General features: G+C 38.4%; 1 protein-coding gene across 1 annotated transcript in view; it reads right to left on the bottom strand.

Moving 5' to 3' along the window:
* The window catches only part of NALF1 (NALCN channel auxiliary factor 1), a gene marked incomplete at both ends in the record, with an annotated part of 580,956 nt that extends 577,048 nt beyond the window's left edge, over positions 1-3,908 (bottom strand). Inside the window, one exon of the mRNA XM_079779481.1 lies at positions 2,982-3,908. Coding sequence (XP_079635607.1) covers positions 2,982-3,908 — 927 coding nt within the window. The remainder of the gene's footprint in view (positions 1-2,981) is intronic.
* Positions 3,909-26,362: the final 22,454 nt, after the last annotated feature.

Raw genomic sequence — 26,362 nt, 5'->3', positions numbered from 1 at the left:
TATGATTGTATTAGATCAATATAAAGGTTTGTTTGCTTTTTCAGCATAAGGCGTCAAAAGCCCTTCAAAACAAGTTAAATCAAAATTAAATTTAATCAATTCTATTTTATATATGGAATGTGGCTTTTTGTAAATGGAAGGCAATATAAAATTAGAAGGTAATAATATGTCCTTAAGTTTTAAAAATTAGAAGTTATTGCATTAATAATTTAATTATATGTGCATAATGAAGTTAATATTTCTCCTAAAATATAAACTTTAACAAATTATATAACTAATATGACTAAGTATATTCTATCTATATCTATATATATATATACAAATATATTTATGAACTATTAAATTATATTTTTCATGAATATATTATCAATTCCAGAAATATAATGCATTTGCTTTTAACATAGCCTCGGGCTTTGTGGCTATCTTAAAATATGGAAAAATTTTCATAGAATGTATATCTTGAGCAAAGTCCTTGATGACAGTCACAATTTCATAATTACAGTTATGTTTGAAATAAGTAAAAGTGTTTAGAAAGAAACTCAGACACATTATTCAAAGTTTACAAGTAGCATTTTAAGGCATGTAACATAATTTATGTGGATGTCTTTGTGGCTTTTTCAGAATCATAAAGAAATTACATATTAAATTAAGGAAATAACCAATAAATTTGTAAGTTATCAACCAGGAACACTTGAAACTTAAATTTGGAACTCTAATTATTAAAAACAGTTATTATGGAAAAAATGTTTCAAATGGACAAAAAAACAAAAATCACACAACCAAGAAAATAGCTACAAGACATCACAAGTAATAAATCATGTGTGTGGTGATGAAAAACTCAAATGACTGTGCTTACTTTTCGATATGAAGAAGAAATGTTCCTAAGAAGTTAAGACTTTTATAATGTGCTGTTGTGTATACAGTTAAAAATTACCACTTTATATAAAAAACACAATCCAGAAGTAGTTCATAAAATTACAAATTATTTTCACCTACATTATACCTTACAGCTATGATGACAAATATAAAGTTGAGAATTATTTCAGGTCAAGAGGAAAATACACTTATTTATATTTAAAATTTGGATATTTGAGCAAAGATATATTTGAAAAGCTTATTTGAAAATATGCTGCAGTCTATTAACCATGACTATCTTTTAAATACTGAACCTATGCAAGTTGGAACTGATAGAAATTTATATGAGAATTACATTCAGAAAAGTGAGCAAATTTATATTATAACAAGATACCACTTTTAAACATGAATAATACACTGACATGCTTATAACCTTTTTATGAGTAGCAAAATTAGCAGACACACCATTTTCCTTATTTTTATAATTCCAATGCAACATATCTCATCATAATAAATAGCTATGCAATAAGTTATTAACAGCTGCCATTAAGAATAAGTTTAATCCCCAGGCATTAGTTATAGTGATATGGCTAAGAAAAGTATTTAGGAAAGTTTAAAATCCATTTATCTTATGAAGTGGCATTCTAAATTAATGTTGTAAACTCAATATTAGTCTTTTCAAAGAAGATCTGTTTCTGGTCTTAAAAAATGTTGAAAAGCAACTTTAGTTTAATTGTCAAAAGCACAACTAATCAAAGTAAAGTACAGCCCTTGAACTATGTTAATTTTAAATAGATTCCTTAGACCAGTTCTCATGTCAAAGAATCACAGTGCACTTTTTATCAATTCTGCCCTTGATTGCACTTCTCCAGTACAAAGCAAGTGAAGCAGAAGAGGGACAATTTTTCTTTTCCTGTGTGGTGTTGAGGTAGTAGTGAAGAGAAAGGAAAAGAGAGAGTGTAGTATATTATTCCTTTTTAAAAGCAATACCATTTTATTGTGTTATTTAATAAATTACCCTTGGAACAAAACATTAAGGCTTACTAAGGTTCTGTCATTATTTCTTCCCTACTAAAATGTCACTCACTGCAGCATCTTCATCTTCAACAGAGCTCTTGGGTAATCTCATTTCAGCACCACGGACAGTGACACTTCTACTAAGAAGTGCACTACCCATGGTGTATTGGCCATTTCTTAAGAAACTTGCATACACTTCTTTTTTGTCAATCATCAAGGTTTACAGCCATTATTATATTAAACAGAAATAGACTGAATATGATACACATTATTAAGGATTTTAGTATTTTTTTTATCCCTAGCACCATGCATTTGCCATTTAATATTTCTGGAGAATATGCTGAAAATACAAGGTAATTACATAAGGTATCTGATAAAACCCAACGCTGACCATTGATCACCAGGTACTTAATTGAAACTTTCCACTCATATTGAGTCTGAGATCAATAATTATTCAAATGTCTAAGAGAAAACAGAAAACGTATTGTGAGTCAGTATGCTTTGGTAGGCCTCCGCACTTTCCAAACAACCAGAACTATCTCTGTAAAACAGGTAAAATGTGTTTTGCTTCTTCCTACATAAACAACTGCAAACACTTTCTCTTTTCCCTCTGGTCAACCAACTTAATGACGTCACTTTTTGAAAATTCACGTGTGCAGGTCCATAAGCCAAATCACACGTGCCTGTCTCTGACTCTTCTGATTTCGGCTAGGGTCATTAGTATGCAGTCCCATCATGTCTTCTTAACAAGCCATATTCAAATTCCATTTTTTAAATAAGGTAACAGAGTTTGAACCAATCGCTTATCTGTAAGAGGTAACTGAAGCCCTAGCTTTATTATCTCAGAAAACCAGGGTGTTCCCTGATTTTCCAGGGATTCCCAGAAGAAGGCACCAGTCCACCAGTAATCCACGAGGTATTCCCAACTCAAGCACCAAGTCAACCTCTTATAACCACAATAACGACGACTGAAGTAACAAAACCAGAGCCACAAAAAAAAAACAAAACAAAAAAAAAAACTTTTAAAACTCTAGAAAACACTCCAACCAAATAAAACAGATGGAAAAGCTCAAGAAGGGCAGAAGAAAAAGAAAATCCACTGATCCTACCTTACAGTCCTCAGGACAGGATTTCACCGAGTACTCCTGCGATTGTAAATATTTATGGAGCACACTTTCAAACTCTTCGTATTTCTCCTGAGCGTGGTGGTCGTAGTCCTGGTAAGCCTCGACGCATTGCCTGCAAGTGGTCATCTCGCCGCCCTCCTTGAGCACCACATCCAGACTACAGTTCAAAGTGTTGGGACTTGACAACCCCGAGAACAACTCCCAAAGTGTGTAGGAATTACAAAACGAAAGGTAAAAATCCGACAAGTTCCAGAGTGGAGCTGGATGTGTCCCTCTCACCTGCTGCTCCTCCCCCCTGGCCGCCACCCCCTGACTCCAGTTCCTGGCGCACACCGCGTCCGCGCTCTCCACGGTAAAGCACTGGCCCGAGGAGGCGCCTTGGGGGTAACAAGTCTCCAGGCGCCACACGGGTTTGGCAGAGTTTCCTAGAAAAAGAGCCTTGCTCCGGTTGTTTTTGCCCCCGCTGCCCTTGCCTCCGCCACGGCCGTCTCCCGGGGAAGGGGGCAGGGTGGGGGACGAGGAGGCGGAGAGCAGTCTGAGTGCCTGGGCAGCGGGCGAGGACTCCCCCATGCTCGCCAGGAGCGCGGGCCAGGAGGGCTCCTGCTGCCGCGTCCGCTGCTGTTGCTGCTGCTGCTGCCGCGTCCGCTGTTGCTGCTGCCGCTGCTGCTGATGCTGTTGCTGCTGATGTTGCTGCTGCTCCTTGTCCCGGGTTCGGGTCAGCTTGGCTTCGGCGCAAAACCACAAGTGATCAGAGAGCAGGACTGTGAAAAACAAGAGAGATGCCAGAGACAGTCGCCATTTCTGAGCCCTCTCTGAATCGATGAACGGTTTCTCGTTCTCCCGGGGTGCTGCCAACCAGATTTTTAAGCCGTCGTCATACTGCCGACACATCCAAGCACCCCTGGTCATATTTTGGGAACGCACAGCCCGGGCCGACTCCACCGTGAGGGCTCCTGTGCCGGTGTCACCACAATATGCATTGACTTAAAGGGTTTAATTTCCTTATCCCCTCCTCCCGTTTCTTCTCTCTCTCTTCCTCTCCCTTTCCCCCTCTCCCCCTCTCCCCCTCTCTTTTCTCTCTCTCTCTCTCTTTTTGCCTACATAAATATTACTAGGCTTTGGAGGAAGATCTGACTTGCTTCCGACCTAATCATCAGCCGACCCCATCCTCTGTAGAGTAGGAAACAATAGTGGAGAGAGAGAGAGAGAGAGAGAGAGAGAGAGGGAGAGAGAGAGAGAGAGAGGCGGTCGGAGGTGGCTGAGCTGGTGGCCGGTGGCGAGCTGGGTGCAGGAGGTGAGGTGATGGTGGAGGTGGCGGGTGGCTCTGCGCTGCTCCTCTCACCCAGGCATGGTCAGCGCGCGGGTCCCCATGGCCCTGCTGAGGACAGCCCGCTCTTCCCAGTCAGGGGCATGCCGCGTCTTGGCTGCCCGCAGACAGCGACCAGTGCGCCTCCCCAGTGGCTCTCCTCCTCCTTCTCCTTCGCTTCTCCTCCTCTTCCTCTTCCTTCCTTTCCTTCTCCTTTCCCTCCTCCTCCTCCTCCTGCTCCTACTTCTCGCAGTCTCTCCCGGAGTCCGGAGCCTGGGCAGCCACCGCAGGCAGGGCTCTCCCTCCCCCCCACCCCCCACCCCGCGCTCCAACTGCTGCTGCCGCCGCCGCTGCTGTTGCAGGTCTGCCCGAGGGCGCCTCCGCCACCGGGCTCCGACTGCTGACGCCGCCTCCCCCGGACCTTGGGGCCGAATCGCCTGGGCTGGGCCTCCCGAGAGCCACAGTCATCTTCAGTCCCCAGCTAAGTTGCCGCCATCTTCGTCCTGGAGAAACACTTTTTTGGGGGGGAGCGCTGGCTTTTGCGTCATCTCCTCCCGCGCAGAGATCTCTCCATCCTGGCGCATTGGCACCACTCCGGCCGGGCGGCGGAGGAGGGCGAGGACGCACGGGGCCGGGGGAGGGGGTGGTGCGGCGGTGCCGCCGGCCCCGCCTGGGCTTCTGAGCTCCAGTGCTTGCTCCTTCCTTTCCGCCCCCTGCCCTCACCTTTTGGCTTTTTCTTTCCGTTAGCGCTGACCAAAGTCAGAATGCGGATGCATGACTGAAGATGCTAGCGCATTTCTTCAGCGTCTCCCACTGCCTCTCTGCCTCTGGGAAAAAGTCCGAGTGGCAGGCGGTCGTTCCCAGGTTTCTCGTGGGGAGAGGGTCAGGGTAGTGCTCTCTTAACTCAGTGATGGTAGACTTCAAAGGAAAGGTTGGAGGGGTGGGGGGTGGGGGGTAAGGAAGTAAACACGAACAGGCTAGAGGAGAGAGGAGGTGACATCTGGTTTCTTTGTATGGACCTCGGGATCCCTAAAAAAAAAAAACTAGAGATCAACAACTACCAGTGAGTTACATTATTTTGTCAAGTGAGTTTAGTGCTTTATATGGAACGGATGTTGTGTGTATCTACAACTATATACGCCGCTGTAGATATATTACAGCGACCTATTTCATATTCGAAAGTACAAGGTTAGAAATGGCCTCATATAGTCAGAAAAAGACAGTAAGACCTGGGATATCAGGGGTCACCGCCTAGCCCTCGGCTTTGGATTTCAACGTCTTGATTTCGGAGGATTCCTCCTCGGATCTGGAGCATAAAAAGCGTCCTTAACCCCATTCCCCACCGAGTTAGGCTTTGCTGTCGCCCAAGACTTCCGCAGCAGCGGGCCATTGACTGCCGGGGTGGCAGCCGCTGAGTCCAAGCCTCTGGTGCCCCTTAGCGTTGGTTCTTGGAGTTCCAAGAAAGCAACAGACGCTCTGGGAAAGGGGGTCCCCACGCTCCCAGCTCATGCAGGTTGATGCTCTGAGCAAACATTAGTCTGCCTTTACCTGGGAACCCTGCCCACTCTATCCCTCACTCCCACCGGAGCTGCGGGAGCAGGAGGCTGCGTCTGTGCCTGGACCCTCAGCACCGCCTTGTCCAGAGTCCTCTCTGGTGTTGATGGTCAAGGAAAGCCGTTTGTTCTATCTGGCATTCGCCGTATCCCTTCCCTGCTTTCTAATGACCCTCATACTCTGTTGGGTGCACATTCACATGGGCAGTATTAGGGTGCCAGTGTTCTAAGGAAGTATATGGAGAAACCAAAGGAATGCATCATGATATTCATTTTCTAGAGATGCTATGGGTGTTGGGATGCCTGAGAAATGAGAATTTTTTAAATGTCAACTTGCAAAACATAATGGGCAGGATTCAACCAACTAGTTCTGTGCTCAGCATAATAGGGTGTGTGTATACTATATTTTACCCAGGTAAATTCTAAGTTCCTAAAAACTATATGCAGTGAATATTAAAAGCGTGGTGCAGTTGACCATTGATTGATCTGTCAGGTAATGTCTTAGAAAGAACATTTGTGTACCTATATCATTCTGACTCTTTGGATTTCATTGTGCTGCTTTTTTTTAACTACATAAAAGATCCCAAAATTTACAGATATGCTTTCTATGGCAAGTTCATCCTTACATTAAAGCATCTTTAAATAAGCAAAAATTGAGGTTTTGCTGAAAATTTTTTAAAAAATCTTTTCTGTGCTTAAGCTGAGGAGACAGTCTATTTTTTTTTCTTTTTCTTAATTTATCTTTATTGTTTAAAGTATTACAGATGTCCCCTTTTTCCCCCAATGAGCCGCTCCACTCTGCTCCTGCTCCCTCCCCAGGCCTTTACCACCCTATTGTCTGTGTCCATGGGTTATATATATATATATATATATATATATATATATATATATATACATATATATATATATATATATATATTCTTGGTTTAGTTTCTTCCCACCCCCCTCTTCACTCTAAAATATCTCAGTTGGATGCATGCTTCAATGTCTCTGGATCTATTTTGTTCACCAGTTTATTTTGTTCATTAGATTCCACATATAAGTGAGATCATGTGATACTTGTCTTTCTCTGACTGGCTTATTTCACTTAGGATAATACTACCCAGGTCTTTCCATGCTGCCTCAAAGGGTTTTGATAGTTTAAATTATTTTGACATTGAATAAAATATTATTTTCTCAAACAGTGATGTGGATAAAGATATCCTTTGAAGAAAATCTATTAAAATTTTGGAAAGCATTGTTTTTTCTTCTACCCTCTTCTTGTGATTACTCTTTTCTTAAATTTAAAACTTCAACTTCTTAAACCAAATCAGATTTATATACAACATAAAATCTGCTTGCAGACATAAGTGAGTATAAGGTCTGGCATTTTCCATTGTATAAATAAATACATGTAGAAGATAATATCAAAAGTCTGCATTTCTATTACTTGATAGATTTTGCAGTACATAAAAATGAGCATATTATATTTTAAATCCTGAAATTATCCTCTCTCCCTTTTGTTTTGAACCTGTTGAACCTTTGTTCTAAAGTATAGATGAAATGTAATAAACCAAAGCCTTTCTTCTTAAAAACTCAGGGTGAGATATTTTTAATCTTAAAATTTTAAGGAATTTTTCTTTCTTATCTCTGTCACCTATCTTTCTATTTTTAGCTCTATCTAGATTGTTATTTAATATCTACATTACAGGATTTAATTTCATACTTGTTTCTCTTCTCTGCCCCTTCATTCTTCTTCACCCTGTTTCTTCCTCATTTGAAGATGCTGCCTGGACAGGTTTATATTTATCTTGATCTCTCCTGTGTAAGACAGAAGCTCAGAAAATCCTTGGCTAGGGAAGTCCTCAGGGTATCCCTGAGCTGAAATTCTCACACAGAAAGCTCCTGGGCAGCTAGAGTGAGTGTCAGAACACAAAGATGACCTTAGGACAGGTAGAATTTTAATATGAAAAGGAAAAATTCACCAGAATACTTCTGTTAGTCCAAAGGGAGAAAGGTAAGCAAAGTGACTGAGTACCTAAATAAGTGACCACTTCCCAAGTGTGCAGCACCCCACCACCTCCCAGCCTGGCTTCCTTTGCATGCCGTGTGCCTCCAACCCAGGCAATATAAACTTTCAGCTCAAGTCAAACCTGTTCCTATTCACAGTGATGAATAAGTTCCTCTTCCAAGAATGAAAAGTGGCAGAAGTTCTGCTGAAATGAACTATCACATTTGTTCTTAAAATATATATATACTTTCTTCTCCCAAGTCCAATTTTTTACTAACACCCTTCCCCAACCCCACCACTTCAAGTTTATGCTTCACATCCCATGACCACTAGTCTAGAGTTGTGCTCCCTGTTGAGTGCTGTTGCTATTGGCAGATAGATTCATTATGACTCCCAGGGGGTGGTTTAAAGCTGAAAACCACCAGAGCTACTGATATCAAACTAATTACAATTTCTCTTGACAGTGTTTCTCAGTATTGCCTCTATTGACATTCGGGGTTGATACTTCTTTGTTGTGGATGGCTGTCCTATACTTTGTATGAGGTTCGGCAGCCTCCCTAGCCTCAACTCACAAGACACCAGTAACACAATGCCTTCTCCCCAGTTTTGACAACCAAAACTGTCACCAAGCATTGCCAAAGGTCCCCTGGAAGCAAACTTGCTCCCAAGTAAGAACCACCGCTTTAGAAACATCTCAAAGTATTAGTGGTTACCTAATTCATATCTGCATGGGAGTTCTGGCATCAGAAAAAAATCTATAACTTTTTCTCTAATACAGGGTATTTATAATCTAAGAAATATTCACCTAGCATCATCACCTCATCATATATGTCATTATAGAATAATTTTTAAAGGCTATAAAATTTTGAAATTCCCTTAATCTCTCTTGTCTATACAAAGTTAAGGGGATAACTGATAATCATCATTTAAATCTGATTAATGTCAGAATTTTTCTCTATAACTCAGACTAAAATATTATTGATTAACCAGATTGCTTGTATTTTTTTTTAAATATTTCTTATTGATTTTTAGAGAGAGAGGAAGGGAAAGGGAGAGAGTGAAACATCTATTGGCTGCCTTCTGTATGTCCCCTACTGAGGATCGAGCCCCAAACCGGGGCATGTGCCCTGACCAGGAATTTAACCTGCAATGGATGATTAATTGATGATTCCCAAACAAGTGATTCACACCAACCAGGGCTACTTGTACTTTTTATGTGGACCCTCAAATATAATATATCATAAACTAAACTAAATATATACATCTGTTCATGTATATGTAAATCTACAAGTTCTGTATAATATTGTAGAAAATTAAAAAAAAAACAAATAAGCAACTTAAAAAGTCATAAATAATTCCAACATCCAGATATAGTCACTATTTCTCTTTTGTAGTATCTCTCTAACATTTACGTTATATTATAAATCCCTGTTTTGTGACATTTGGGATTCACGTAAAAAGTATGATATATCCATGTTTATTAGATAACTAGAGGCCCGGTGCACAAAATTCATGCATAGGGGGGTGTCCCTCAGCCCAGCTTGCACCCCCTCCAATCTGGGACCCCTCAAGGGATGTCCGACTGCCCGTTTAGGCCCAATCCCACCGGACATCCCTCTGACAATCCAGGACTGCTGGCTCCCAACTGCTCGCCTGCCTGCCTTCCTGATTTCCCCTAACCGCTTTTGCCTGCCAGCCTGATCACCCCCTAACCACTCCCAGGCCAGCCTGATTGATGTCTAACTGCTCCCCTGCCAGCCTGTTTGCCCCCAACTTCCCTCCTCTGCCGGCCTGGTCACCCCTAACTGCCCTCCTCTGCAGTGTTGATCGCCTCCAACTGCCTTCCCTTGCAGGCCTGGTCCCTCCCAACTGCCCTCCCCTACTGGCCATCTTGTGGTGGCCATCTTGTGTCCACATGGGGGCAGGATCTTTGACCACATAGGGGCAGCTATCTTGATCTTGTGTGTTGGAGTGATGGTCAATCTGCATATTACTCTTTTATTAGATAGGGTAGAGGCCTGGTGCACGGGTGGGGGCCAGCTGGTTTGCCCTGAAGGGTGTCCTGGATCAGGGTGGGGTTCCCTTGGGGTGTGGAGAGGCCTGGGCGAGGGGCCTGTGGTGGTTTGCAGGCCAGCGTGGTTTGCAGGCCAGCCACGCCCCTGGTGACCCAAGCAGAGGCCCTGGTATCTGGAATTTATTTACCTTCTACAATTGAAACTTTGTAGCCTGGAGTGGAGCCAAGCCTCCTGCTCACTCTGTGGCCGGCAGCCGTTTCTGTTTGGATTGTTTACCTTCTATAATTGAAACTTTGCACCCATGAGTGGAGGCCTGGGCCCGCCAGAGTGTGTGTAAAGCTTGGCTTCCTCTGTTGCTGGGGAAACCCAAGCCTCCCTTCTGGTAGCCATCTTGGTTGGGGTTAATTTGCATACTTTCCCTGATTGGCTGGTGGGCGTGGCTTGGCTGGTGGGCATGGCTTATGTAGCAGAGTGATGGTTAATTTGCATATTACTCTTTTATTAGAGAGGATAATGCAAGTTTTCCTTTACTACTGCTTTGTTAATTTTAATCAGGCATACAAATTCTAATGGTGTATCAGAACATTATATCTCTTTCTTCAAGCATGTGATTAAATCAGAAAGAGGACTGGCAATGGGGAAAATACAGAAATGAACAATATACAAAATTAAAGATCCATTCCTCTCAACCAAGGTGAAGAAGCAAAACTGAGCTCTGTTATTCTTCATCTTCTTAGTATGCATATCTAGTCAAGTTATATCTCACAAAAATTTCAATCATGTTTAGCAAAAATCTGATATACTGCATTAAAATAATAGTGTTTTATATGATTTTTTTAATAATTAGGATAATAATACTCTCTATAATACATTATATTTAAGTATTTGTTTTAAAGTAATCTGGACCTTGCCTTCTTCTAATAGTTCCTATGAGTCAGTATGTTTTAAAATGAGACAGATTTAAGGGTGCAGGCCCTCTGAAAGTAAACTGTCATTGACAATCAATCCCAAGTCTGCTCGCTCTCTTTTGATTCTAGAATGAACATGGGAAGACTGAGATGAAAGAGCATGTCTTGGCTCTTGAAGCTTAATTAAGAGGAAGAGATAATTAGGCCAGCAACCATAATACAATAAAAAATACTCAACTGTTAGCAATTTGGGAAACTTCAGATGAGGAGGGGGAGTTCTCATCTAATTTTGAGAGGGACCAGATAGTAAGGTACTAAGCAATGAGTAACATTAGGAAGAATCCTTGAAGACGACAACCAATTTTCAAGGACTCTGATGCTTGGATGAGCCCAAGACATGGAGGACCTATGGGTGAGTGGGCTGTGCTAGAGTGTGTGTGGTGAGGAATCTACAAAAAGAAAATAGAGAGAAAGGCTGGGGCTCCATATAAATGATATCACATAGTAAGTGAAGGTTCTGCTGAAGGTGGTTGAGATTCATCGAGGGAATTTAGACATAGGTTAAAGTTCCATTTTCATTAACATCAGTGCTCACAAAAATCAAAATGGGACATATGTTAGAAAAAGGTGTTAAGGGTAGTAAATGTTGATTCTTGTTACCTTATCTGTTCAAATGTAGCACAGTGGGGAAAAAAGAGCAAATAGTTTGGCTGGGAGGTAGGTTTCATTTATCAGAAAAAGCAGGTTGTGGAGTCTAGAAACTCCTACGTAGGTTTTACCTAAGAGTATGACTAATGGGCATACAGAAGTTTAATAGCATTAATAGCACAGGCACATTTCAGGAAGGTGCTGAATCGTACACAGTTGCAAATACATTGTGTTGAGGGATATGGCGACAGGATGTGCTTTTTATAAGAGAACATTGCAGAAATGATTACATTTATCATAGCTCTGTGTTTACTATTTAGGGTGTCATTTATGCTTATATACTTCCAAGAATTCAAAGTTCTTAAGTTATTTGGTTATACTTACTTTAATGGGAATCTGTATTTTTATTCCTATTTAAACACTAATTATATATATATATATATATATATATATATATATATATATATATATATATATATTGATTTTTTACAGAGAGGAAGGGAGAGGGACAGAGAATTAGAAACATCGATGAGAGAGAAACATCGACCAGCTGCCTCCTGCACACCTCCCACTGGGGATATGCCCGCAACCAAGGTACATGCCCTTGACTGGAATTGAACCTGGGACCCTTCAGTCCGCAGGCCGACGCTCTATCCACTGAGCCAAACCAGTCAGGCCTAAACACTAATTTTTAATGAATTAGACTGTAGATAGGTTTTTTACTGTTTTTATATTATATAAATAATAAAATGTTTGTTGTGTTTTAAAATATTTACTCTTATCCCCTAGATTTAACATCTGCCAAATAATTTTACCACAGAAAAGTCAAATTGAGAATATCTATTTTTGCTAGCAAAAACCACTACTTGAATATGTCCACTCCCTAAATCAAATGTATGTAATCCTGAGATATTTTTTTTCACTTTGAATGTCTTCTGGATGAAAAAAAAAAAAAAAAAGGCACATCCTCAGTGTTCTTATACACTGTTTATGTACCACATGTAAATGAAACTAGATTACGTTCTTATATACCTATTGATCTAGAAAAGGAACTTGTGCATTCAGAATTCACAGAAAATATGAAAATTCTTAACCAGAATATTTATATTTTTAAAAACAAATTAAGCATAAAGAGCTAATTAAGAATAGACTATTTGTAAAGAAAATAAGATTAAACCTTTAGGTTTTAAGCCCTTATAATTTGCCAATATAAACCTTTCTTTAAAAATAGAAACAGATTCTATCACTACCAGGTACCTGAGGGCTCTGATTAATTACCCATATTGATAAATGTACTAGTCCAGTGGTTGGCAAACTCATTAGTCAACAGAGCCAAATATCAACAGTACAACGATTAAAATTTCTTTTGAGAGCCAAATTTTTTAAACTTAAACTTCTTCTAATGCCACTTCTTCAAAATAGACTCGCCCAGGCCATGGTATTTTGTGGAAGAGCCACACTCAAAGGGCCAAAGAGCCGCATGTGGCTTGCGAGCCGCAGTTTGCTGACCAGGGTCCTAGTCTCTCTGCAGCCTCGATTGACCTTGACTTGACTGGGTTGATTGGTCAGAACTAAAACCTGCTCTCTATCTGTGTACTTGCAATGTGCTCTAACTCAGGGATTTTCAAATGTTGGTGGGCAGAAAATCAAGTGGGAATTTAGCAAACTTGGCCCCTCCCCAGAGACCTACTTCCACAGGACTAGGATGAGATCTGAGGAAACTGTATTCATAATATATTCTTCTTGATAACTTTGTATAATCAATAAATACTTCTATTCACCATGATGATCCTGCTGGATAGAGTGGCCAGCGTTAGTCAAAAGAGGGCACAGTCCTAAATTCTAAACCAGTATCAAGATTTATCTGTGCCCTAACCAATTTGGCTCAGTGGATAGAGTGCTGGCCTGTGGACTAAAGGGTCCCGGGTTCGATTCCGGTCAAGGGCACATGCCCAGGTTGCGGCTCGATCCTCAGTAGGGGTCGTGCAGAAGGCAGCGGATCAATGGTTCTCTCTCATCATTGATGTTTCAATCTCTCTCTTCCTTTCCCTTCCTCTCCCTTCCTCTCTGAAATCAATAAAAATATGTTTAAAAAAACAAACCATTTGTGGGATTAATGTAGTTTTAAATTTTATTTGTGATTGAGAGTTAGCATATATGGAGTTAGTTCATGAACACTTTCCATAGAATGTAAATATAGTACACCACAAATCACATTAAAAATCTACATGATCATCATCATAGAAATTACTTAGTATTTTCCATATAGTATTCTGTGTATGTGTGTAAACACACACACAGTTTTGCGAGTAAAAAAATTAAAAAGAAATCATATTTCCTTCAAGATACACAGAGTAAGTTTCCTGAGGAGAAAAGAACAGAAGTAATTGAGAAATATAAAGACTTAAACAGTAGGAAAAATCTTCCTCTATCTAAATAGGAAGATGATTATTATAAAGATAGAAATTCTCCCTAAATTAATTTAAATATAATTGAAAACAAGATGAGATTATTTTTCCTGGAAGAAATGATCCCTCATAAAAGAGGAAGCCACTATATGTTCTAATCCTTATAAAATCTCTCATGTTATGGGGGCTCTATATTTTATTTCAACTTCTTTTGAGGAATTTTGAAATAAAATAATAGTATCCCCTAAGATAATCCCCACCAACATAAGTTTTAGATACTTACAGAGTTTACCTAATGAAGCTGTTACTGTAAAAAGTAATTTATTTTTATTTCAGAAAGAGGAAGGGAAAGGAAGAGAAGGATAGAAACATCAACGATGAGAGAGACTCATTAACCGACTGCCTCCTGCATGCACCCTACTGGGGATCAAGCATTGTACCATGACAAGGAATTGAACCATGACTTCCTGGTTTAGGGGTCGATGCTCAACAACTGAGCCACACCAGCCAAGCAAATTAATTTTTTTAAAGAAGTTAAATTTAGTAATTATTTCTGGGGTAATTATTCCACAGTAGCAACTATTAGCTGTCATTTAAATAAGGATTTTGCTAATAGAAACCTTGCTTTATTAAAGATAAAACCCAATATTAGCACCATAAGATACCTGAGGGCTCTGATTAAATACCTACAGTGGTAAATGTACCAGAGTCTCTCTGTAACCTCAACTGACCTTGACTGCGTTGATTGGGCAGAACTAGGACTTGCTCAATAGCAATATTTCACAATAGCAAGTATTAGATGTCATTTTAAATAAGGATAGTGGGACACAATGTAATAAATGTTCATGTGGCAGTCGTTAAGAATATATTTTCAAATTTTTCAGGGGTATTTTTTGTTTGTTTAGAAAGAAAAGAATAATTATACAAATAGATTCTCTGATGTGGTGCAAAAGCTCCCACTCACATTATCATAGAACTATCCAAGTGCTGGAGAGAAAGTGAAATTAATGGTGACAGTGGCTCTTGTGGTAAGGAAGGCTCTGATATCAAATACACAGCTTGAAGATTTTAAATACTATTACTTCCAGGCATGTGAGAATATAAAAAGGTGTTTCAAAATTAATATATGATTTTATGTGCTATTTTCAATAAGTTATAAATAGACATTTGCTATTTAATTTCATTTTCACCCTTAAATTTGGTAAGTACAAACTTAAAGAAGCCTTTCTGGGATAAGTTTCTGAATAATTAAAAGGGATGGTCTTTATCTCCTCAGACAAAAGAAAAAATACACAAATGAACTACATTAAACTAAAAAGGTTTTACACAGCAAAGGAAACCATCAATAAAATGAAAAGACAACCCACTGAATGGGAGAATATATTCACCAATGATACATCTAATAAGGGCTTAATATTCAGAGATATTATAAAGAACTTTATAAAGAACTTATAAAACTCAACACCAAAAAAAAAAAAAAAAAACACACAATCCAATTAAAAATGGGCAAAGGACCTGAAGAGACACTTCTCCATAGAGGACACCCAGATAGCCAATAGACATATAAAAAGATGGTCAATTTCACTAGTCATCAGAGAAATGCAAATTAAAATCACAATGAGATGCCACCTTACACTTGTCATAACAAGTGTTTCCTAGGATATGGAGAAAAGGGAATCCTCATGCACTCTTCCACTGAGCCAAACAAGCTAGGGCTCCTCATGCACTCTTGATGGGAAGGCAGATTGGTCCAGCCATTGTGGAAAGTAGTATGGAGTTACTTCAAAAAATTAAAGATGGAACTGCCTTATGACCCAGCAATTTCACTTCTGGGAATTTATCCTAAGAAACCTAAAACATTAATTGGAAAGAAGATATGCACCCTTATGTCCATTGCAGTGTTATTTAGAATAGCCAAGATCTGGAAGTAGCACAAGTACCCATCAGTAGATGAGTGGATAAAAAAAGCTGTGTTACATTTACACAATGGAATACTACTTGGCCATGAAAAATAAGGACATTTTACCCTTTGCGACAGCATGGATATACCTATGCTAAATGAAATAAGCCAGTCAGAGAAAGACAAGTACCATATGATTTTACTCATATGTAGAATCTAATGAACAAAATGAACTAACAAGCAAAATAGATACAGACACATAGCTAGAGAGCAGGCTGACAGCTATCGGGGTGGGTCTGGGTATGGATGGTGGAGGGATTTAGCAAAAAGGAAAAAAAAAAAACACCTCATGGACAGGGATAAGAGTGTGGTGATTGCTGGGGAGAAGTGGGTGGGAGGAGATAGTAGAGGGTATGAGGGATAAATGGTGATGGATGGAGACTTGACTTGGGGTGGTGAACACACAATATAGTGTACAACTGATGTGTTATAGAATTGTGCACATGAAACCTGTATAATTTTGTTAACCAGTGTCACCCCAATAAAAATAAATAAATAAAATAAAAATAGAAGGGATGGTCTTAAGACATATTATATTTGGGTTTGCCTTATATTTAAGCACATATATGGTTTGTTTAATAGAATTTCAATAAAACATGAATTTTTTTTGTAGAACCTCAAAAGTTATGAAGATTGTCTGGAATCATGAATAGATATTAGAATGAAGACTTCCCGATGTGTTCCTGCAATGCTTTGCAGTTGTCATAGGAACATCTGTCTCACTTTCTACTGACTTTTATTGTGCTCCATCACTGGACTCAACAGGAAAGCACACCAAGCAGGGGATATAAATGGTGACATATTCATTCCATGAACATTTGATTCAGCCTCTGCCCCTCCATCTCTCTACAGCACTCAGAAAATCTCCAGCCAGAATATGGGTGAAGCCAGAGGGACAGATCTCAGAATGCCACACCTGGGCAGTTATTCCCAGATATTATAATGCTGGTGCTTGTTTCCACAGTACCATCCAAAGATAGATCTGTAACACTAGATACAGATTTAATCATAAATTAGTATCAGACACATGCACAGAAGAGTAGGCTTAATATATTTCTCTTACGAGTTCTCAGACTTTCAAATCAACAGGTGTAGTAGCGGCAGAGATCAGGTTCTCCAGGGAGGGCTCTCTTCTTGGCTTGCAGATGGTAGCTTTTTCACTCTGTAATCCCATGTCCAGAGAGAGGAAGCAAACTCTCTAGTGTCTCTTGATATGAGGGCATTGATCTCATTGTGAGGACCCCACCCTCATGACCTCAAATCACTCCAATTACTTGCCAAAGGCCCCATCTCCTAATACCACCACATTGGTGGGTAAGGCTTCAACATATACAATTGGGGGTGACACAATTCCATCCATAGAAACTTGTATATTTCTGTTTGCATTTATAAAAAATATTTTAAAATGCAATAAACACTGAATAGTGGTTATCTCTGAGGGGCAGGATTAAAAGGCAGAATAAAAACTACTTTGAATTATTTAATTAGAATTCATGGGTAGCAAGTGATGTGATCACTTTGGCAGCACATTTTTTGAATATCCAAAATTTTCTTTATGGAAAAATAAAGAAATCAATTAGGATAGTGAAAGGAAAAACAATGATGGCATATTCCACAAAACTAGATGACAAAGACTGTCTAAAGAGCCTAAGAAATGTTTGGGTTAGGCCAAACTAGTACAGGTAAGTATCTGTGAAGTAGGAATGGTAGGATGTGTGGGAATGCACAACCTACAAATCCTGCAGAAACCAATGTTATTTCCAACTTCTACTTGCCCCCAAAGAAAAGATGAAACTTTGAGTTTGAAAGCCTGAGAAGGCAAAGAGCCACAGACACACCTGAAGTCCTCAAAGCCTCCAAGTTGCTGGCAAGCTCAAAAAATCTGAAGGCAGGGCTTCAAACACTGGCATGACAGAGCCAATCCCTGTGAGCCTCAGAAATACCTCAAATCCTCTCCTTTGGGCGAGGAGAGGTTTGTTCGGAGGAACAGCTGGAGAGACAGGATCCAAACTGAGCAGAGAAGGAACACTGGGGATGAGGGTGAGAGAATGTTCTAATGACCCAAATGAGAGATGTCCCAGAGAAGCAGGTCCAAGAAGTAGTAGGAAGCAGGAGAATAACTAAGGCTGAGAGCCTGACCCTGAACAGAAAGGCCCCTGAGCCCTGAGGCTGGGGCTTTGAGTAAGAGGGGGAAAATTCATCCTGAGAGAGACCTGATTTAGAAATATCAGGGAAGTTCTACCTAACAGAGGTGAGGCCATGTTCTGCATCCTTCAGGAAAACAACGGAGGAGAAGCCTACAAGTCAGCAGGGAAATGGAGAAAGCTTCCCTAGCCCAACCTTGTCTCATCATCTCATGCAATGGAAGGCCCAAAGGGAATATATTCTAATCCATTAAAGTCACCAGAAGAATGACAAGGAGAAAGATAAAAAATAAACCTATTAACATTTTGACAGATAACTAAAACACACCAGAAATGTGTAGGCACAAAGTGGATGGAACCTTGGTGTAATATTTTATATTCATCCAGAAGAATTTTTTAAAAATCAAGCTTTGAAATAACCAATCAAAACTATCAAAGTTCAGAAATGGTATGGCTAAACCAAACCTACAATGTATGATTGAATTCTTTTATAAACAGGTTTTTAAAAAATCAGTCCCAATTTGTTCAAAAGTGGTTGAAAATCTTTTAATCCAAGTATTCAGTGAATAGAGTGCTAAGAAACTTCAGCGTTTGAATAACTGGTGGACAGCAATTATTGCAAATAGACCTTGCAAGCAAAAAGACATTGAAAATTAGCCTGACAAAAGCAAGGGAGGAAGTGAACAAATCAAATAGTGAGAGCTCAGATGGTGTAGAGAATTTCATTTTGAACTTCTATAAGTGTGATTTGGAGTATCTTGGATTGTGAGAAGAATTTTTGATGAAGTTCCTATTTTAATTGGATAAATTTATGTTCTGACTGGTACAAAATGAAACAGAGAAGGCCTGTGATTTCTTCCAGCATATAAATTAGGTGAAACATTAAAAAGAATCATAAATAGAATCGACTATATTAAAGTAATTTTTTCTTGTAAATTTTTTTCAAAGAAAGATGATTTGAGTGAGGACTAAAAGATAATACCCACAAAATATGTTGGTAAAATAACTACACATTTACTATTTTTTAAAGAGACAAGAAAATCCTCCATTAAGCAGAATTTGCTCAGAGCTTACTAGGTAACTAAAAACCGAAAAGGAGTATTTTCTCAAAAATATTTGGGTTTCCAGAGAAAGTCAATCAAAGATCTCAACAAACATAAAATTATTAACCATAAACTTAAAATTTTGAGATTTCAGTAATTTTTATAACAAATTATATATCATAAGATCATATTGAAAAACAAACTTTATTTCTGAAAAATACCAATGACAGAATAAAACAAACAGATGTAGGTAAGAAATCCTATATAATACTACTAATAAAAGGCTAATATGCAAATTGTCCCCTTGACTGTGAGTTCGACTAGGGGGCGGGGCCGGATTGCCAACCTCCCACTCCCTCCCCACCCCCAACCCCCACCCCCGGCTGGCCTGATAGGCCAAGTAGGGGCTGGGTGGCCGGACCCCACCTGTGCATGAATTCATGCACCAGGCCTCTAGTGGTTTCATAATATGACCAAGATTTTAATTATACTTCTTTTACTATCTTTTAATGTTGAAAGTGAAAAAAAGATTTTAAAGATCTGCTTTAATGTGTATAATATTGTTATAGACTGAAGGTCTGTGTCCCCTTATAATTCATATGTTGAAACCTAATCCACAAAGTAATGATAGGAGACTGAAGAAGAGGAGAGTGCAGCTAAAAATGAAAAATGTGTTCAGGAGACCATCACAATTTTTGAATCTGAACTGGACAAAATAAAACCTACATCTGTAAGTGACTTTTATTTGAGCTAGTAAGTAGACTCTTTACTTAGAAGAGTTTGAATTGATTTTTCTGTCCCTTGCATCTAAAAGATCTGACATTCTATAGGTCATCAAAATGTGACACCCCACAATTTTCCAATATACACACCTAACTATCTCTCACACCTGCATATGGTACACAATTAATAAAAATGCAAATAGCTTATATTTGAAATGCAAGAAGCAAATTGAGCCTTCACCCCAGGTGTTTTCCCTTAAGCATCTATCCCTTTAACACTGGTTTCAAGTTACTGTTATCACCCATGCTAGCTAGCCTCATCATACATTGCTATTACCTTCCCCTACTTTACTACCTTGAAGCATCACACACAAAAGCCTCATATATTTAGTAAAGATTTTGATGTTGCACTTATGTTTAAATCTCTCTTCATAAGGAACCATGTTTGTGACTGCAAGTTAATTAACTCAAGTTAATTGAAACAGAATGTCCTCATCTATAAAACTAGTGTTCATAGTAGTCTTTGCTCATAAAGTTGTGAGACTAAATAAAATATATACAGGAACTTGTAGTAAAGTGTTTTAAAGTGCCTATTCTGGGCCAGTTAGTGTGTGCTCTGACAGAAATGTCTGACTAGGGAAATGTCTCTATTAGCCATGAGACATTGGGCAGATTGGTGCTTCAATGTTTTCATCTATAAAATTTGGATAATAATAGCAGCATTTTCACAGTTTTGCTGCAAGATTTAGACAAAAGGAGTGCTTAGAACAGGGATTATTCCTTAACAATTGCCCAGTAATTATTTACTTTTATTATTAGAGAGTGATACTTTGAAAGTACCTGGCATATAATAAATGTTAACTATTAATTAAACAACATTAGTACTATCAAGAATGAAAGACTGGATATCACTACCAATTCTACAGTCATTAGAGAATAACATGAAATAGTATGACCAGGGCCCATTTGGCTCAGTGGAGAGAGCGTCTGCCTGCAGACTGAGGGGTCCCGGGTTTAATTCCAGTCAAAGGCATATGCCCGGGTTGTGGGCTCAATACCTAGTGGGTGGCATGCAGGAGGCAGCCAATCGATGATTCTCTCTCATCAATGATTTTTCTCTCTCTGTCCCTCTCCCTTCCCTCTCTGAAAGCAATAAAAATATATTTTAAAAAATATTATGGATGATGTTATAACAATAAATCTGACAACTTAGATTAAATTGACAAATTCCTTGGAATATAAAACATACCCAAACTAATACAATAAGAAATAGAAAGTCTGATTAGCCTCATATCTGTTGAAGACATTTAATTCCTAATGAGACAATTTTCTACAAAGAAAAGTCTAGTTCTGATGGTTTCACTGTTGAATTCTACCACACATTTAAGAAAAGAATAATACCAATATTTCAAAGTAATTTTTCAGAGTAGAGAGGAGGAACTCGATGCCTCATTTTATAATTATTACCAAAAGTTGACAATAATAGTACAAGTAAAACAAAACAGAGCTGCAGACCAAAATCCCTCATAAACATACAATATATATACCTCAAGTATAATTTATTATGACCAAGTAGACTTATCCCTGAAATGTAAGGTTCATTTAACAACTGAAAATCAATAAATGTAACAGAATGAAGGATAAAAAGCATAGAAATATTTCAATAAGTTCTGAAAAAGCATTTGACAAAATCCAACACCCATTCATGGTAAAAAGTCTCAGTAAATTATTACATAAGAGAATCTCCTCAACCTGATTCAGGGTATGTAGTAGATTGAAAGGTGACCCCTCAAAAAATATCTGCATTTTTAGTCCCCATAAAATGTAAATGTCACCTTATCCAGAAAATAAGACTTTGCAGATATAATTTAAATTAATAAAAGATCATGCCCTAACCAGTTTGGCTCAGTGTATAGAGCATTGGCCTGGGGACTGAAAGGTCCCAGGTTCGATTCCGGTCAAGGGCATGTACCATGGTTGCAGGCACATCCCCAGCAGGGGGCGTGCAGGAGGCAGCTGATCGATGTTTCTCTCTCATAGATGTTTCTAACTCTCTATCCCTCTCCCTTCCTCTCTGTAAAAAAATCAATAAAATATATTTTAAAAAATAAATAAAAGATCAACCTGTATTAAATTCATTATCTCACAGTTGTGATGCCGAAAATGGATCCAAATTTCCAAGAAGCAGTGTCATTATAGGAGACACAAAGAAGGGAAACTATTACACATGGAAGAGGAGGAGGCAATACAACCTTGGGACAGGGATTGGAGTGATGCAGCCATAGCCAACGAATACCTGGAGCCACCAGAAGCAGGAAGTAGCAAAGAACAGAATCTATCCTTCCAGTCTCCAGAAGTGACACTGCCTAAACCTTGATTTCAGACTTGTGGCATCCTGATTGTGAGATAATTTTCTGTTGTTTAAGCCACCCGGTTTGTGTTGATATATTAAGGCAGCCATAGGAAACTAATACTAAGCATTTATGAAGATCCTATAGCTAGCATCAGAGTTAATAGAGAAGTTTTGGACACTTTACCTCTAAGATAAAGTACAATGAAAGGTTACCTGAAATTACTACTGCTATTCAGCGTTTTAACTAGAGATTATAACCAGTGCAATAATGCAACAAAGTAAACAGCAAGAAAAATTAGAACTATTTTTACATGCATACAACATAATTATGTAGGAAACTCCATATTTCATAAAAAATTTTGGAAATGAAAGGTAAATTCAGTAAGCTTATAGGATACAAGGTCTTTATAAAGCACTCAATTGTATTTCTATATACTAGCAGCAAATAATTGGTAAGTAAATTTATCAACAGCATTTCATAGATTTTTTTTAAGTGTACAAAAGGTCTATGCCTTTTGGTAAATTTATTCCTGAGCAGTTGATGTATGTTATATGTTTATAGACAGGAAGACTCAAAGTTATTAAGATTTCAAATGTATCTAGATTTGAAGCAATCCCAATAAAAATCCCCATGATTTCAAAAAAATATACTGAGTATTTAATTCTAAATTTAAAAAGGAATTGAAAAGCATCTAGCATAGCCAATAATAGATGGTAAATCTATTTGAGGGGTTTATATACCTGATTTTGAATCTTACTATAAAGCTAAAGTAATCAAAGAGAGTGTGGTATTAGGAAAAGGATTAAGCAGCAGATCCAGAGAACAGAGATTTCAAAGTGGAAAAGAAAATATTTTCAACAAATAGCACTAGAACAACAAAATAGAGAATGGATAGATAGGAGGATGAATAAACAAACTATGCCATATTTATTCAACAAAATGCTTCTTGCCAATAAAATGAAACTACTAATATAGTCAACATGGATGGATCTAAAAAACATTGTACTGATCCATACACAACGAGTACACACTAAGTTATTCCATTTATATACATTTAACAACAATATCAAACTAATCTATGGTTATAGGAATAAAAACAGTGCTTATCTACAGAGGATAAAGATTTACTAAAAGGGAGAAAATGGAAATTCTTAGTCTGATTTAAATGATTTATATCGTGAATGAAGATAAAAGGGTGTATTATATGTCAAAATTTATCAAATTTTACAATTTTTTAAAAGCCACATGAAGGTAGTAAAATGGAAAAAAATGTGAATAAGACATATTTTTTAAAAAGGCAAATACTCAACTGGAACAGAAGGAAAATGTACCCACCGAGTAACATGACAGAGAAGTTTGGCTTCCTGCAATAAAGTAGTAGATGGTTTTAGAAGAGTCCTCCTGTTGGATATATCCCAAAATATATATATTTTACAAAGGGAAAATGCCAAAAAGTGAGCTTGGTATTTTGGTGTCATTTTCCCCCATCAGAATATTGCTAATTTAAAATCTGCAATTGGAGACTTAGTTAAGTCAAAAATGACAGCTGACAGACTAAAAAGTTGAGCAGAGCTTTAAGTCATTGCACAGAATTTAAGAGACAAAAATCAGATGCAGTATAGGAAAAGGATCTTCTTCATAAAACTCCCTAGGTTAGCCCAGATGGCATGGCTCAGTGATTGAGAACCGACCTATGATCAGGAGTTCACAGTTCGATTTGAGTTCACGGTTTGATTCCTGGTTGGGGTTGTGGACCGCCAATCAATGTTTGTGTCTCATCATTGGTGTTTCTCTCTCTCTCTCCCTTCCTCTCTGAAATGAATAAAAAATATATATATATATATATATATATATATATATATATATATATATATATATATAATTTTAAAAGAACTCGTAGGTTAGTTCTTTTTTATTTATAGGATTTATCCCATTGTTACTGAAGACTTTTAGGAGTCAGATGGTACGTTCAAATGGGCTCAAGCCTGCCTTTTTGTACTAGCCCTCTACATCTGAAACAAATCGTTGATCTCCTGCCTGAATCTGGAGCAGGCCAAGCAGAGAGCCTTCCATTACCTCCAGAATTTCCACTGGGGCTGAGTCACATCTGTCTTAACCCCAACTTCTGAATCCCAAGCTGAACTATTGAATCTTGTTTTCTACCATTCAATGCTGCCTCCTACTCTTTTTTCTCCTGAATTAGCTTCAATAATTACACGAATTTAGGGATATTCTTTAATCTCTTATGGAACTCTCTTTTTTTGGCGGGGGCCGGGGGGAGGTTAAATGCTTTGTTTAATAGAGAGAGAGTTTGTTCCCACAACAGTTTTATCTAACCAGGACTATTTTCTAAACTCCGCAATACAGCAAAGGTATTTTCTGCAGTTTTTGTTATAGAAGAAAATAAATGTCAAAATTCTAGGAAATCTCCATATCACTCCCTACCTAGTTCAAGTGCTCTGTGCATCAGCTTAGAAACAGAAGAATTGGAGGGTGTGGACAGATATATTTCTTAATGCCAGGCCTTGCAAACTTTCCATTTGTATCAGTCACTTCTGTCTAAGGCCTGTCATTTTCCTGAAATTTCAGTGACATATTGTAACACCAACTCAAATTCTCCACTACTGTTCCTGGTACTGTATTTCCTACAAATATTTCTAGATACAGTAACATCAGAAGTTCAGAACTGTGCTTGAAAGCCAATCCCACAACAGCTAACCAGCCCTCAGGGTCTCCTGAGTGAAGGAAAGGGACTTTCATCACACATATGTAGTATTTCCCATGTTCAAACAACTCCAGTTTCTTGATAAAAGTTTTCACTTTCAAAGCTTGGTTACACTCCAATTTCCACATTTTCCTATTGCCACATAACTTCTTGGCCTTTCTCTAGTAAATTCACACAGGGCTCCAGGGTCTGGCTCTCCACCTGAAACACTAAATCTTAAAATGTGCAATTCACAAAAGTTCCAATTAGGAACTCAAGTACGTTTTCACAAAGCTTCAATCTATGCTCTATCTGGGTTAAAAACCATAAGAAGTGAGGGTGTCTGTTTGCTTTGCTCTCTCAGGTGCCTGCCTCATCTTATTGGTTATCTTTCTAAAACTTTTTGAAGAAAATGCTATTCATTGAGGGACCACATTCCATATAGAGCCCCAAAATAAACAGTAACAATCCAAACCACATATGACCCTCTCTTCTTGAATTTTTACTGCTCTCATATAATCTTCAAACATTACCCTTTCTTGCCACAGAGTGTTCTCAACTGCAAATAAAAATGGTTTCTCTCAAGCACTGTGGGTGGTTGTATAAATTTAAAGAACATTTCTAGAAACCAGTTTGGTGATATAGGTCAAAATGAGTGCCCTAGCCGGTTTGGCACAGCAGATAGAGCGTCAGACTGCAGACTGAAGGGTCCCAGGTTCAATTCCGGTCAAGGGCATGTACATCGTACCTCAGTTGGGGGTCAATTCCGGTCAAGGGCATGTACATCGTACCTCAGTTGGGGGTCAATTCCGGTCAAGGGCATGTACTTCAGTTGCAGGCTCCTCCCTGGCTGGGCCCTGGTTGGGGCACATGCAGGAGGCAACCAATCAATGTGTCTCTCTTACATTGATGTTTCTCTCTGTCTTTCCCTCTCCCTCCTACTCTCTCTAAAATCAATGGAAAAATATCCTCTGGTGAGGATTAACAAACAAACAAAAATGTACAATGAGTACTACATGTGATTCAAAATAGTCTTTTCCATGAAATAAAGAAAATATTCCTAGATGAGGACAAAGTCATGTGTAAGAATGTTCCTTACAATTTTTAAAATAATAGGAGCAAGTAAAGAAAGGTATGGGATGGAAAAATATATGGGCAAATTTAAATGATCTTAAAAGATGAAGTTTAACTATTACTAGTAAAGATAAAATTCATTCGTAAACAAGAAAATAAAACATTGAAAGAAAAGAGTAGAAGAAATTTACCCTTATTAATTTGGCAGAATTTTAAAAGAATGAGATACATAATGATAAAGAGGGTAGGGGTTTGAGTAAGTAGCATTCACAAAATTTTGAAGCATTTATTGATAATACTTGTCTGTAAATATAATCTGGCAATATTTGTGACTAGTAAAATTAATATTCCTTTTGAGTCAATAATATCAATCCTAAGAATTTATCAAAATAAATAATCACACAAAGGTGTAAGATAAATATATATTTTATATGTGCAAGGTTGTTCATTCTATTATTATATGAAGTAGTAATGGTCAACAATGAAGAACATTTGGATACATTTTGGTAATGTCGTAATATGACAATACTGTTC

The sequence above is a fragment of the Cnephaeus nilssonii genome (assembly GCF_951640355.1).
Source record: "Cnephaeus nilssonii genome assembly, chromosome: 8".
Taxonomy (NCBI): Eukaryota; Metazoa; Chordata; class Mammalia; order Chiroptera; family Vespertilionidae; genus Cnephaeus; species Cnephaeus nilssonii.
This window is presented reverse-complemented; position numbering and strand designations above follow the sequence as displayed.